Source organism: Prionailurus bengalensis, chromosome E4 (genome assembly GCF_016509475.1).
Source record: "Prionailurus bengalensis isolate Pbe53 chromosome E4, Fcat_Pben_1.1_paternal_pri, whole genome shotgun sequence".
NCBI classification, from domain to species: Eukaryota; Metazoa; Chordata; class Mammalia; order Carnivora; family Felidae; genus Prionailurus; species Prionailurus bengalensis.
Genome location: NC_057360.1, coordinates 11808713 through 11823316, shown reverse-complemented (window position 1 = coordinate 11823316; position 14604 = coordinate 11808713). Strand labels below are relative to the sequence as shown.

The following is a 14604-nucleotide window of genomic DNA, read 5'->3' as shown; positions in this document are numbered from 1 at the left end:
GGGCTGGGGGGTGTGAAAAGTGGCAGTTTTATTGCACTGAATTTTTTGGTTACTTTGGCTTCTTTTGCAGTGGGTTTTAAAAAATGAAAACCAGGGGCGCCTGGGTGGCGCAGTCGGTTAAGCGTCCGACTTCAGCCAGGTCACGATCTCGCAGTCCGTGAGTTCGAGCCCCGCGTCGGGCTCTGGGCTGATGGCTCAGAGCCTGGAGCCTGTTTCCGATTCTGTGTCTCCCTCTCTCTCTGACCCTCCCCCGTTCATGCTCTGCCTCTCTCTGTCCCCCAAAAAATAAATAAACGTTGAAAAAAAAAATTAAAAAATGAAAACCAAAGAATAATTAGGAAACAGATACTGTCAGAATGAACTAGAAAATCAACTACGGCTTAAAAAAAACCAATTACAATGCAGAAATCTTAGTTTACTTGTTTGTTAGACATTTTAATGGGCCAGGTTTATTTGCTTATCAGACATCTGGCAACGCTGTGCAGGTCAGGAAGAGATGGCTATCAGAAAAGATGACCTTTAAGCATGTAAAAGCGGAAGGGGATTTTACGAGGTTGAAGAGAGCAGCAAGTAGTAATTCCCATAGAATTGTCTCAGGAGGGAGAGAATTGTGTGAGAAAAAGGACAAAAATATCGTAGGGGAAAAGTGTTTCTGTTTGGTTGGTGAATATGCACGTATGTGGAAAAGATGTTAGATAATAAGCCTTTTTTTTTTTTTTTCAACGTTTTTTTAATTTATTTTTGGGACAGAGAGAGACAGAGCATGAACGGGGGAGGGGCAGAGAGAGAGAGGGAGACACAGAATTGGAAACAGGCTCCAGGCTCTGAGCCATCAGCCCAGAGCCCGACGCGGGGCTCGAACTCACGGGCGGCGAGATCGTGACCTGGCTGAAGTCGGACGCTTAACCGACTGCGCCACCCAGGCGCCCCAAGAAGCCTTTAATTAGAAACAGGTGTAGAGCAGGTTTTGTGATGTGATAATACTGATCTATGGTTCATGTGGAATTACGCTTTTTTAATATAAAACTGAGTTTATGATGGTGTTTAGCATAGACTGTTGGAGCCTCAGAGGATAGTTGAGGAGGGAAAATGTCATCCGTAGATAAAAATTGACTGGAATTTGGATATAGATTCTGCAGAAAATGGCAGCAATGATAATCTGAAAAGATTGTAAGAAGCTCAGAGTGATTAGCACTTGACTAAAGGCTGATATTGTAATGGTCCTGGGGAGAAAGATAGTTTTTTGAAGAATAGACATATTATAAGGAGAAAACACTTAACAAAATTTTCTTCTGAAAATTTAAAGTGAGGAAGATTTTATAGAGGAACCATAGTAACATAATAATGTACTGTTTGTAGTTACCCTTTCATTAATTAGCATAAAATTTTTGAAAATATTAACCTAGCCCCTAGCAACATCAAATTCAGATTTAGCATTAAATTTTTCCTAAAGTGCTATTGTCACATGTATTTCCCTTGGGATGCTCATAAATATGAATTCAAATATTATGAGCACAGTGTAAATAAGAAGCATGTAAATTTTCCCATTCATAAAATATATTGCATGATTATGAAACTTCATTTTGGATTATCTACATATAAATGGACAAAGAGTCTCAATTTTTACTGAAAAAGAGAACCTTATATATATTTTTTTAGATGGCTTGTGGGAATGAAGAGAATATTAACCAAGAATTAAAAGACAATGAAACAGAAACAGAACACACTGAACAGAGTTCTGATCCTGACAAATCTTTGAAGGATGAAGTTTCACCAAGAAAAAATGACTTCATTTCTGTACCGAGTATTCAACCTTTGGATCCCGTATCAGATTCAGATAGTGAAAACTCTTTCCAGGAATCCAAAGTGGAAAGCCAGAGAGCCCTGGAGGAGGAAGAGGATGAGGAAGTAAGGAGATATATTATGGAAAAAATTATACAAGCCAACAAGATTCTACAGAATCAAGAACCTGTGAATGATAAAAGGGAACGGAAGCTTAAGTTCAAAGACAAATTAGTTGATCTGGAAGTTCCTCCACTGGAAGACACCGATACTTACAAAAATTATCTTGAAAATGAAAGTAGTATGTCTGGAAAACTCTCACAGTTACGTATTTCCAAGGAATTTGGACAAGAAAATGTGCTCGTGTCACTAACTGATGGAAATTGTGAAGAGAACAAGGATAGGAAAATTCTAGTCGAGAGAGATGGAAAGTTTGAACTTCTGAATTTACAAGACATTGAGAGTCAGGGGGTTTTGCCCCCCATTAATACTAATAGTACAGAAAACGAGCCTCACCAGTTGTCATCCAGATCTTCCAACTCAAGTGTCAATGGTGTCAGGAAAGAAGAGCCGATAGCAAAGATTCATGCTGTTGCTCATTCATCAACAGAAGAGCCACTGGCTTATATCCCTCAGCCACCAGCCAACCCCAAGACTCGTCCAAGTTCTGCTGCCAACTCAGATCGAAGTAAGGGGAATGGGAAACCTAATCACAGGACACAGTCTGCAAATACACCTCCAGTGACTTCAACATATTGTCTTTCCTCTCGACAGAAAGAACTGCAAAAACGGCTAGAACAAAAGAGAGAAAAGCTAAAGAGAGAGGTGAGCACATAAGCGGGCATCATATTGAAAGCGGGATGTATTTTCATGTTTTATAAATGTAGTGGTACTTGAAATAGTTCCTCAAAGTATTGGGTAGATTTGCTTGCTTGTTTTGTTTTTCTATTGTTAGATTAAGTGGTTAAATATTAAGAGTGCAGATTATGGGGTAAACACCATGATTATCTTGGTCCTTTCTTGGAGGGATCACAGGGCCTAGTAATGAATGACTTGTGTTAGAGACAGAGGTCTCAGTGATGACATCATCTGATCCTTTCATTTTAAAGATGAGGCTCAGAGAAGTGACTGCTGAAAGTAATTTTGATGTGAGCAGGTGAAAATCAGGTGTCCCGTGGAAAAATGAAGGCACAAATTTGTTGGGATTTAGGAGGCAGCAGGTAGATTTGGATTATAATTCTCGGATTTATGTGTGTATGTGTTTTCACATATTCTTCCATGCCTATAATTCCTTGATTTCAGAGATTTTAGTTTTAGATGAATAGAGCCTAATAACCTTAACAAAATATTTCCAAAATTCCATATGGAATCCAAGATGATGATGGTGGTGATGGTGATGGTGGTTTTGTGCTGTCGATTAAGAAGAGGCTGTGAAGTAACCAAAGCATTTATTTGGGGTCTTAGGGATTGCAATCCAGGAGGCAGAGTGTCGACCTAAATCAAAAGTGTGCTCTGAAGAGTGAGCTAGTGAGCTGGGAGTGCAGGCCTATAAAGACAAAAAGCACAAGGTTACATAGCTTGTTTTGAAAGAATTATGATTGGTGATGGCAGAGTTTAAGCTGACTAGCTAATACACATAGGCTGTTTAGCCAACAGGGTACAATTTCCATCCAAAGTACAAGAATGTGTCTCACCAGGTTGGTCAGGGTTGCAGTTGACAAGTTGCAATTGACAAAAGTCGAAAGATCATGGTGGGCTGAGAATTGAAACAGGAGACTTGAAATAGGAGACAATGCGTAGGCCCCACTTCCTCAATGTTCTTTCAACTCTATTTTCAGTGACTGTCTTAGCAATGCTTACTTCGTTTTGAATCTTCCTTCACATTTCCCCCTTCTGATCAAGATCTTTCTGGCAGGAAAACATCAGTGACAGATTTTTGTGATCATGTAGTCCTATTTCATTATTGGAGTGGTTGGCAACCTGCAACTTGCTCTGGGCCCCTCATGTCCCTTGGAGGGTGGAATCTCATAGTGGTTGTTACTTGATGTGTTCTATAAGCATGCGAGGTGAGGGTTTTCCAGCCACGTCTGAATAACAAGGAGGTTTGAGGAAATAAGACCTAGAAGTCAATTAGATTCTCCTTTCTTTCAGTCAAAGGGTACATCTGGTGAATGGTTTTGAGTCTTTGAACAAAGATTATCTGAGTTCTGACAGGATTTGAAACATTGGCTGTGAAAAGCATTGACAGTGGGATAATAATGAGTATAGAACAAATTAAAACAGTGATAAGATAACTTGTAGCCCAGGTCCCAATTCTGATCAGGAGTCAGCTAAAAATATCTGAGACTCTGAAATCTAACCAGCCAGAGGTTTTAGAGGATGGGATTCCCCTTAGAGATTTAGCAAGCTTAAAAATCTTAGCAGTTTCGAATTCCAAGCGACGGGAAGTACCCATGTACAGCAAGAAGTGTTAGTGATGGCAGACTCTACCGTGGGTCCCAAGTAAATAATCTAATGCTATGCTATTATTGAGGACAACATGAGATAGAGTATCCAAAGACTTGCCCTGGCTCTAATAGCTCAGGCAGTGAACCTGGCAATTCTGCTGATGGTTCAAGAAAGATTTCCAATCATGTACTCACTCCAAGCCAGCAACTGAAGATCCTCCCAAATTGGGCCCCTTTACTGAAGTTCTTCTCTCCTGGGTGACCATAGCCTTGGGAACGCCCCCAACTGTTATCTTTTTATTCGGAGGGGTTGTCATCTGGATAATTATCTTCTTTCAGTTTTTTTTTTTTTTAGTGGGGAGACTCCTTTTAGTTCTATGATTAGTTCCTGTATGGTTATCCTTTAGTAATTAACTTAAGGACAGAAGAAAGGGAAGTTAGATATCCCAGGTGGCATTGCTTTGCCATTCTCCAGCTGTCTAGGCAAGCAGATGCCCAAGATTCTCCCCTGTAAGTGCAGACGAAAATGTGTCCTGTAGGGGTGCAAAGCATCTCTGCTTAGAACTGGTTATGGACTCATTTATCGGTATAGAGGGCATGATAGGAGAAAACTGGGGATCTGTTTTATTTGAGCAGACAAAAGGAGGGTGGCTGTGTGGTTCACATCTTAGCTGAAAGAATCTTTTGTAAGAGGGGGGTCTTGCAGCTACGAGTGTCTGTTGGGGAACACTTGTTATTTGTGCCTTGGCATGTCTGCAAGAGCCAAATATAGGAGGCACTTTAGTGCTAAAGTGCCTGCTACAAGGATTGTTCCAAATATTTCATGGCCATGAGGCATTAGGAAGAGTCTCTTGTGAGATATACAGGCCTGGTCATGACTCTTGGGAAAGCTGTCTGTCTACCTCAGGTGCCATCTGCTTCTCACCCAGATTGTTGATTTTGAGTGGGTCTGGATATTTTTAGTTTGAGATTTTTAGTTTGAGATCTCTCAGTCAGGAGAGGATGCCTTTTTTTTTTTTTTTTAATAAGAACTGTGAACCCATGGGTCAACGCTTTTAAGTTTAGCAGCCTGGGGGTTAGTTAACAAATGCTTGATGTGGCCCTTCCCAGTGAGGTTGGAGGGCATCCTTGTGTGGGTGACATTTCCAGGAAACAAATGTCCAGGTGGGAGATCATGACGTTGAAGATGTTTGTCACCCAGAAGGGTGCTGGGAAAAGATTGCTGTAGGAGCTCGGTATTAGTTTCAAGTACCTTGATAAGATCTTTGCAATAGATCAGTGGATTTCCTTTCAGTAGTAGGCCATCCTCATAGGTGTTCTGGTAATGATTTCAAAGGGAGATAATTAGTGTTTACCAAATAGAGTGGATCTGAGGTTAAATAATTTGAAGGGGAGGGCTTTAGACCAAAGCAGACTGAAAGACTCAGTAAGATTTGCCAGTTGGGAGGTCTTAATTATTCCATTTGTTTGTTCTACAGTGGCAGAGTATTGGGGATGATATGTGCAATGAAAATGTTGTAATATTGGCCAGATGTGGCAAATGGCCTATGATATTTGTTTTGTGAAATAGCTCCCTCAGTCACTGTGAGGTTCCGAGGGTATGCCTCAGTTTGGACTTATTTTCTCCAATAATATTTACCGTGGAACTGAGGCCATAGTTCCATGACTAGGAAAGGCTCTTGCACAGTGAGAAAACATACAAGCCATTACTAGAACATATTTGTGTCCTTGAGATGGTGGCAGCTAGATAAAATTCAACTGCCATATTTCAAAGGGCCCAGAGGGTAAGAGATGTCTCTGTCATCAGAAGGTAAGGGTTTAGAAGGCAGGATTTAGAGAATGATAGTTTGAAATGATGACATTTGGGGGAGACAGCAAGAGGGTTTCATAAAAGGTTAATCTACTGGAGGACAGATGCTAAGTATAATGAGTATCATTCTCATTATAATGGCATTTGCAGTGGGGGTTGCTTATTTTTATGACATACATTTTATTTTTTATTTTTTTAAAGTTTATTTATGTTGAGAGAGGTGGGAGAGGGAGAGAGAGAATCATAAGCAGGTAGGTGAAGCCTGACACGGGGCTCAATCTCAAGAACCATGACATCATGACCTGAGCCGAAATCAAGAGTCAGATGCTTAATTGACTTAGCCACCCAGGTGCCCCTATGACATACATTTTATTTTTTATTTATTTAAAAAAATTTTTAATGTTTATTTATTTTTGAGAGCTAGAGCACAAACAGGGGAGGGGCAGAGAGAGAGAGAGAAGGAGACACAGAATCTGAAGCAGGCTCCAGGCTCTGAACTGTCAGCACAGAACCTGACACAGGGCTCGAACTCACAAACTGCGAGACGCTTAACCAACTGAGCTACCCAGGCGCCCCTGTCATACATTTTAAAATGATGACTGATAACATTGTATCAGGAAATAATCAGATTTCTAGGGATTTCACACAGTATTTGGAACACTGTACAGATGTTACATAAAGAAAGTTTAATATTATTTCTTATTTGACAATGCTTCCCATGTGATTTAACATATCAAATAAACCTAATAGGTCCTACAGAATTTTCCAGATCAAAAAGACTTCATTTAGAAGTTGATTTGGGGGAGTTTGTAAAAAATACCAAAATGTTTGGACACTTGACCCAATAGGATAACAGAAAATTATAAAACAATACTTCATTATCCATTTACCTAAATTATCAGGGACAAATACAGAAGATTACAGTTAGCTACAAAAGCCTTAGCTGGTCTTAACAGAGAAGAAGACTCAGCTTTCCCAAGTCATCAAAGACGTGATAAAGACAAAACATAGACTCTGTTTCTTAGGCAGATTACATTAAAAGTAAAGAAACTTTGGGTACAATCTCTTATGAAGGGCAGGCCAACAATCTGAGAAAATTTTGTCCTTTCAACAGAGAAAACCAAAATTTTGCACTAGTGTACTTTGGATGTCAAAACTGAAGTTTAAATACATTAATTTTAACCTTGGCCAGCTTGATTACACATGAAATTCCTTTTCCAAGACTTCTTTCCTATGAACCTTCTACAACTTTCTGTGTCTATTTTAGTTTGTCTCTTTTTATTTCTCTTTCTGAAATAATCAGCTCTATGACAAAATCACTTTCATTTCCCTCAACAAAATTCATTTCTTCCCCATACCTTCTTTTACCAAAAACACACACTCTACTTTTCCTCTCTTACTTTCCATATACAGTCATTTTCTTACATCCTTGTTGAATTTTAGTAGCTTTACTTTCAAAAACACTAAATAGAATTTTTAACCCTTAGAATCTTAATTCCTAGTGAAACCTAAGAAACCATTGTGGGCTGGCACATTTATAAATATGTTTCATCATTTCATCATTTTTATGTCACTTTTTTAAGTTTATTTATTTTGAGAGAGAGAGAGAGAGAGAGAACGAGGGAGGGACAGAAAGAGAGAGAATCCCAAGCAGGCTCCACACTGCCAGCACGGGGCCCGACAAGGAGCTTGAACTCCCAAACCCTGAGATCATGACCTGAGCTGAAGTCAAGAGTCAGACACGTAACCAACTGGGCCACCGAGGCGCCCCTCATCATTCCATAGTTTCTAGAAGTATAATCCCCCTCCTAGTCATTTAAATTTTTTTTGCATAGGTTTGTTTATTAAATAGACCTAAATATTATATATTTTTGTCTTTCTGTAAAAAAAAAAATTAAAAGCCAAAACTAAATAAACTTAGGTTTAGCAATCAATATTTCAGTATGTTATGCTGTATATTTTGAAATGATTTAGGTGGTTAATGAACATTTGTTATCTAGTTTAATTCAGCATAAATTTTGATCTCCTTTAAATTTACTTAGATTGCTTGCTTTTAGTAATTATACTTGGATTAAAACACTAAACAGCTAATCATCATCTTAAGCTATTTCTTTTCTTGACAGATTTTGAAACAGAAATAGCATGAGCTTTTATGACTAGTAAACCCAGGTAGAAAAAGTTGTGTATCTCCATTGCCTCATCGTGATGCTGATAACCCTGAAAACATTCCTGTTTTTACTAAATCAGCAAACATAAACTTGCATTTTTTGCTTTTATTTTCTTACTAAAGTTTTTATTCAAATTCCAGTTAGTTAGCATACAGTGTAATATTAGTTTCAGGTATACAGTGTAGAGATTTAACACTTCCATAAAACATTCAGGGCTCATCACAAGTCTACTCCTCAGTCTCCATCACCTGTATCACCCAGTTCTCCACTCACCTCCCCTCTGGTAACCAGCAGTTTGTTCTCCATTAAACTAGCATTTATTTATCAAGGATTGTCTCAGATCATGTGAACTTGAGAAAGATTTGGGTTAGTGGTTTTTGTATTTCTGGGAATTTTTTGACTACTTAATTTATGGAAGCACTTCATTGTTTTTAATCCAATTAAATGGACCTTTTTCATAAATTAACTTTGACAGTGCCATCAGAGCTAGAAAATGTCACATCACTGTCACATACATATGTAGACATATGTAACATATAGGTAACTATAGACAGAAACCTTATGGTTTCATTTTAAAATTTATACCGTGATTCAGGCATGATTCAAGCGCTTCTCAAAAGAATAGCGGATCTGAATTGTGTTTCTGGAAGACACACTAACTTACGTAAGTTAGTTAACCCAAGTTACCTGCTAAGTTAATCTGCGTTAACCGCTCAGAGGACCAAAGTCTTTTACTAAGGATTTTTATTTGTGTGCTGTGAAGATCCTTATAGAGCTGTCCCCGGAATTCTGGCAAGAAAATTGGAATGAGGAAGTGGAGGAGGGTACACAGATGGTACAGGGGGAAGGAGGAAGATGGCCCCAGAGGCAGGTCCTTGGTGCAAGAGGGCTGTTGCACGCCCAGAGGCAAAGCAGGAGGAAGGGAACGAGACGGTGCCTGAGACAGAGAGGACGGGTCTTTTTAAAGGTGTCTGTTTGCTTCAGTTAGTTTAGAAATGGCATTTTGTAAAGACGAGATTTTTAAAATCCTGACTATGTTTGAAACCCCCCAGGTACCAACTGAAATAGGCATCCCATTTGGTTGTCTTTATAAGCCTTTTCCAATTGTGCACGCAAGTAAACTAGCTGTAGGACATCAAAAGTGTCCATTTTGACCAATGAAGTTTTAAATCATCTTGGGTAATTCGATCCAATGGGGCAAAAATTCACAGCAAGAAAGACCATATTCCTTAACATAAATACTGCAGGAGTTACAATAGGGGGCTGAATATTAGAAGCTCCTTAGAAGAATGATTTCCCAGGGCGCCTGGGTGGCTTACTCGGTTGGGTAGCCGACTACAGCTCAGGTCGTGATCTCACGGTCTGTGAGTTCGAGCCCCGCGTCGGGCTCTGTGCTGACAGCTCAGAGCCTGAAGCCTGCTTCGGATTCTGTGCCTCCCTCTCTTTCTGCCCCTTCCCTGCTTGGTCTCTGTCTCTCTCCCTCTCAAAAATAATAAACATTAAAAAAAATTAAAAAAAATTATTTCCCATAATTGAGTACTTACCAAGAACCTGAAACCCAAATATTCCATTCAGAATGAGTGAAGATGGAATCCTCCCCTCAAAAATGAGTGAGGACAGAAGCAAGCAACAGAGGACATCCAATTAAAGGCCTGAACCTTGACCAAGGTGGGAGGTTCAGGACCAAGAGGATTTATCACTGTGACTTGAAGCCACCAAGGATATGTAGGAGTGCAATGGACTCTTGGTACCTGACTCAAATCCACGGCAACACTGGAGACAGAGGTCGGGTACTTGAGACCCTACCAGCTATGCCCAGTAATGTTGATGAAGAAGAGGCTGTGAAGCAACCGGAGCGTTTATTTGGAGTTTTTGGGATTGCAATCCGGGAAACACAGGTCAACCAAAATTGACAGTGCTTTGAATTATGAGTGGGGAGTGCAGGCTTATAAAGACAAAACCCACAAGGTCATGTAACTTGTTTTGAAAGAATTATGATTGGTGGGGGCAGAGTTTAAACTATCTAATACACAATTGACTATTTAGCTAACAGGTGTTACATTATCTCTATTTCAGTCCAAAGTAGAAGGAGGAGTTCTGGTTGCAGTTGGCAAGAGTCAGAAGTTCCCGTTGTTCTGAGAACTGAGAACTGCAGGGAGAGACCTGCATTGGTCCTACTTCCTCAAGCCCTTTCCACTCCATTCTGAGTGACTCTCTTAGCAATGCTTACTTCATTTGGGATCTTTTTTTCATAGCTCTTGAATAAAACTGTGTTTTATTAATGAAAACTCCAGGTAGTAAAACTGGTGAATTTTCTCTAAATGACTTAAATCAGTGCCCCAGTTCTCTGTTTTACTGGATACCTGATGATATTAAGCTGAACCAGAAAATATCTGACTGTAAAGGCCAAACTTCAGCAGGATCACAGGTAAATAGAATTTTACAATTAGAAGAATCCCTAAAGAGCCTTTTACAGACAAGAAATCTATAGTCTAGAAGTTTAATTAACTTTACCCAAATCATTCAACTTGTTTAGAGCAAAATAGGAGTCAAAATCTATTTTCTTGGTGTCTACTGAGAAATGGTATAGGAATTATGTAGGAAATTATCAAGGAAATTTCTGGTGTTTCATAAGGAGCCCATATTAGCAGAAAAAGGTGAAAAACAAAGTTAGTAAGGGTTTATAACCTATAGAATGCTCAGGCAGGAATCTGAAAAAATGCATACTAAATAAAGTTTAGCTTGCTTGGCCACTAATATCTGAACTGTAACTCGCAGACTTAGTTTGCTTGGTTTATAGCAATACTTAAAAGGATCTGCTAACGCCAAACTTGATGACAATACAAAATAACATTTGAGAATGAACTATAATAATGTTTGCTGTACACACAAATGTGTAAGTGCATTTGTATATTTCTATAAATGTTATATGAGAGGTTTTATAGAATTTCAGTGTCTTTTCACTACTGGACTGAGTAATCTTGAACTGGTGTGACTCAGAAATAGTTTCGTTTTTATTTTGATCCTCTTTTCTTGGTGCCGAGATGCACTTTTCTCATGTTAGGATCCTCAGAACTAAATTTCCCTTGGTTTATGCACTTGCTCAAGGCATGGTCTTTATTACTTATATGCTTGCTCAAGACTGTGTGGAAATGCTAAGGCTTTTTCATATTTTTTAGTTGGTTTCAGGGGAAGGCTTTCCTTGTTTATACCCAACAAAATATTTGCTGAGTTGAGCTGCTATACTGTATCTATTCTAAGTGCATCATTTCATTGTTTTCTTTGGCAACTGTATTATCTGTACTTCGGCTGATATCTTCTGTGTAATATCTAAAAGCTCCTCCAGAAAGATAATCATCTTACCATACTGTCTGTATTGATGCAAGACATCATCAACTGAGAAAAGAGGCAGAACTGAAACAAAACAAAAGCACTTTTTATTTCAGGTCTCAGAATTGCAATTTGGGGAGTAGAGATTTGGGTAGCAATCCAAATTATGTCCACTAGGGCACAAAAGTCAAGCGTTTTTAGAGGCAAAAAAAGAATGCTTCTTTACATTATTTACAAAGAATTTTGTTTGGCGTTGACAGTAGAAAACTAATCTTGGCTACACATAATTGGTGGCTAAGGCTATTGCTGAGAAAAAGTCTGTTACTGTAGCAGGTTGCGGGTACTGGTAGAATCCTTGTTATATTGGTAGTTTGGCCCAATTCAAAAGTTTATGATTATACCCAGTGAGGACTTGCATAAGGCCCACATCCTAATGGCCCCTGACTCCATTTTAAAATTCCTTGACATAAGGTGAATCCATTTTATTTCACCTTTTACATTACCCAAGGTCCTTCTTGTAAAAAGAAACTTACAAATAAATGTAAATTTTAATCTGTGATAAATTCACCTTTTATATAAGCATTTTTTAGAGCTTAGAAAATAGTATATAGGTATTTCAAAATAGAAATCTTCAGTCTTTATTCACATATATGCAAATATGTTTATTAATTTTTTTTTAATGTTTGAGAGAAAGGGACACACACAGAATGCAGGGGAGGGGTGTGGGGAGGGGATGTTAGGGGCAGAGAGAGAGGGAGACACAGAATCTGAAGCAGGCTCCAGGCTCTGAGCTGTCAACACAGAGCCCAACGTGGGGCTTGAACTCATGAACCGTGAGATCATGACCTGAAGCCAAAGTCGGATGCTCAACTGACAGAGCCACCCTATGTACGTATTTTTAAAAGGCGAGTATCACCAGGATTCTGTCACAAAATTATACACACCTTTCCAGTATATCGGTATTTTAAAAGACATTCTGTGCTGTCTATTGGATAGGATATTTTCTTTCCTTCTTACATTTTGTTCAATCAAAAGAAATTAGAAAGACTTGCTATATTGTTAAAATGTAAAGAAAGAACTCTGAATTCCACCATTTGAAGAAAATTAAAGCATAGATTATATAATTCAGTTCATTTAAGTGATAAAATTTTAGTATTGGGAGAGACTTGAGAGCTCATTAATTTCACTCCATCTTGTAGAGGAGAATACAGAGTTAAGTGGTTTGACCCAATCGACATAGTACAATCGCAGCATGCTTGCTACTCAGATCTCCTAACTTTTAGCTCAGTACAATTTTCACTATGATATGTTCCTGACATGCTCCGCTTTGCTCCTAGTGACTATTTTATAGCTCTACACAACTGGTTTAAGTACCCCTCCTCAAGTTTAAGAAACTTCCTTTTATAACATTCATTGAATAATTCATATAAAAAATTCATTTTGTTCCTGTAGTTAACTGTCTAAATATTGTTCTGATAACAAAAAATGTTACTTTGTGAATATATATTAGTTGAAAAATATTTTTAAACAGTGTAATAAAAAATTTCAAACACATATGAAGGTATGGTTAATCTCTGTGTCCCCATCACTCAGATTTGAAAGTCATTGAGATTTTGGCATATTTGCTTCATCTCCTTTGTTTCTTGGCTGATGTATGTTTAAAGCAAGTCCTAGGTAGAGCATTATTGCTCACTTGTACATTTTAATATATATTTCTAAATGACGATGTTAGCCTTCTCTTTCATGACCACAATGTCATTTATCACAATTAACAAATTTAACAATAATGTAAAAATGTTTCAAACATTTATGATGCTCCTGTAGACACCATATAGTGCTTCTAGAGTGTGGTGGCCTTTTTTTTTTTTCTTTGGCAAAGCTACAATTTGAGGGGTTTAATTCCAAAAGTAAACCAGGAAATGAAGGAGAGATTCAAGGAATTCCTGAACAGCATGCATATATTGTACATCTATGTAATTGTAGAATTTATCTCTCCAATTTCATTTATCTGATAAACCTTAATTTTATTCCTAAGCAAATTAGAGTCCCTATTTTTTTTTTTTTGGAGAAGCCCAATTTTCCGATGGAAAGTTTTAGGAGCAGAGAATGCTAATTTCAGATCTCAAAATATATCTCCCTACTCTGATAACTCATATACAATTTTATTAGTTTTTCATGAATGTCTTTTGATAACTCTTTCCACCAGGAAGAACAACGAAAAATAGAAGAAGAAAAAGAAAAGAAAAAAGAGAATGACATGGTATTTAAAGCATGGTTGCAAAAGAAAAGAGAGCAGGTCACAGAAATGAGGAGAATTCAGCGAGCAAAGCAAATCGAAGACATGAATAGCAGAGTAAGTAAATCTTCTCTATGAAATGTAAGTTGATACAGATATGAAAGCTGAATTACAGGAAGAAATGAGAATATCAGAATAAGAACCTATGGAAAGAGTAGGAAAAGTGGTCCAAGAGCAACCCTTGCAAAAGATGCAACGTACAGATGACTTTACAATTAAATTCTAAGAAGCCTGTGAAAATCAAATGAGTCCTATTTTATTCAGACTTTTATAGCACAGGAAATGGAAAACTACCAATATGTTTTTTCAGGATATTATAACTTTGCTATTCAAATAGGACAAAGATAGCATACACGTGCATACACACACGCACACGCATGCACACACACACACACACACACACACAAACTCTACAGAATGGGTCTACTTAAGAACAGACATATGGCGTGCCTGGGTGGCTCAGTCGGTTAAGCACCGGATTCTTGGTTTCAGCTCGGGTATGATCTCACGGTTCATGGGATGGAGCCCCGTGTTCTCTCTCTGCCTCTCTCTTTGCCCTTCCCATGCTTGTGCTGTCTCTCAAAATAAATAAATAAACATATAAAAAACAATAGGGACGCCCAGGTGGCTCAATCGGTTGAGCGTCCGACTTTGGCTCAGGTCATGATCCTACAGTTCGTGAGTTCGAGCCCTGTGTCGGGCCCTGTGCTGACAGCTCATAGCCTGGAACTTGCTTCGGATTCTGTGTCTCCCTCTCTCTCTCTGCCCCAT

At 38.6% G+C, this 14604-nt stretch overlaps 1 protein-coding gene across 6 annotated transcripts in view; it reads left to right on the top strand.

The window, feature by feature from the left end:
- The window catches only part of CCDC181 (coiled-coil domain containing 181), a 29339-nt gene that overhangs the window by 6918 nt on the left and 7817 nt on the right, over positions 1-14604 (top strand). For all 6 annotated transcript variants that reach the window (XM_043567949.1, XM_043567945.1, XM_043567944.1 and 3 more), the window contains exons 3-4: positions 1660-2607; positions 13744-13890. In XM_043567949.1, the coding sequence (XP_043423884.1) occupies positions 1660-2607; positions 13744-13890 (1095 nt within the window). The remainder of the gene's footprint in view (positions 1-1659; positions 2608-13743; positions 13891-14604) is intronic.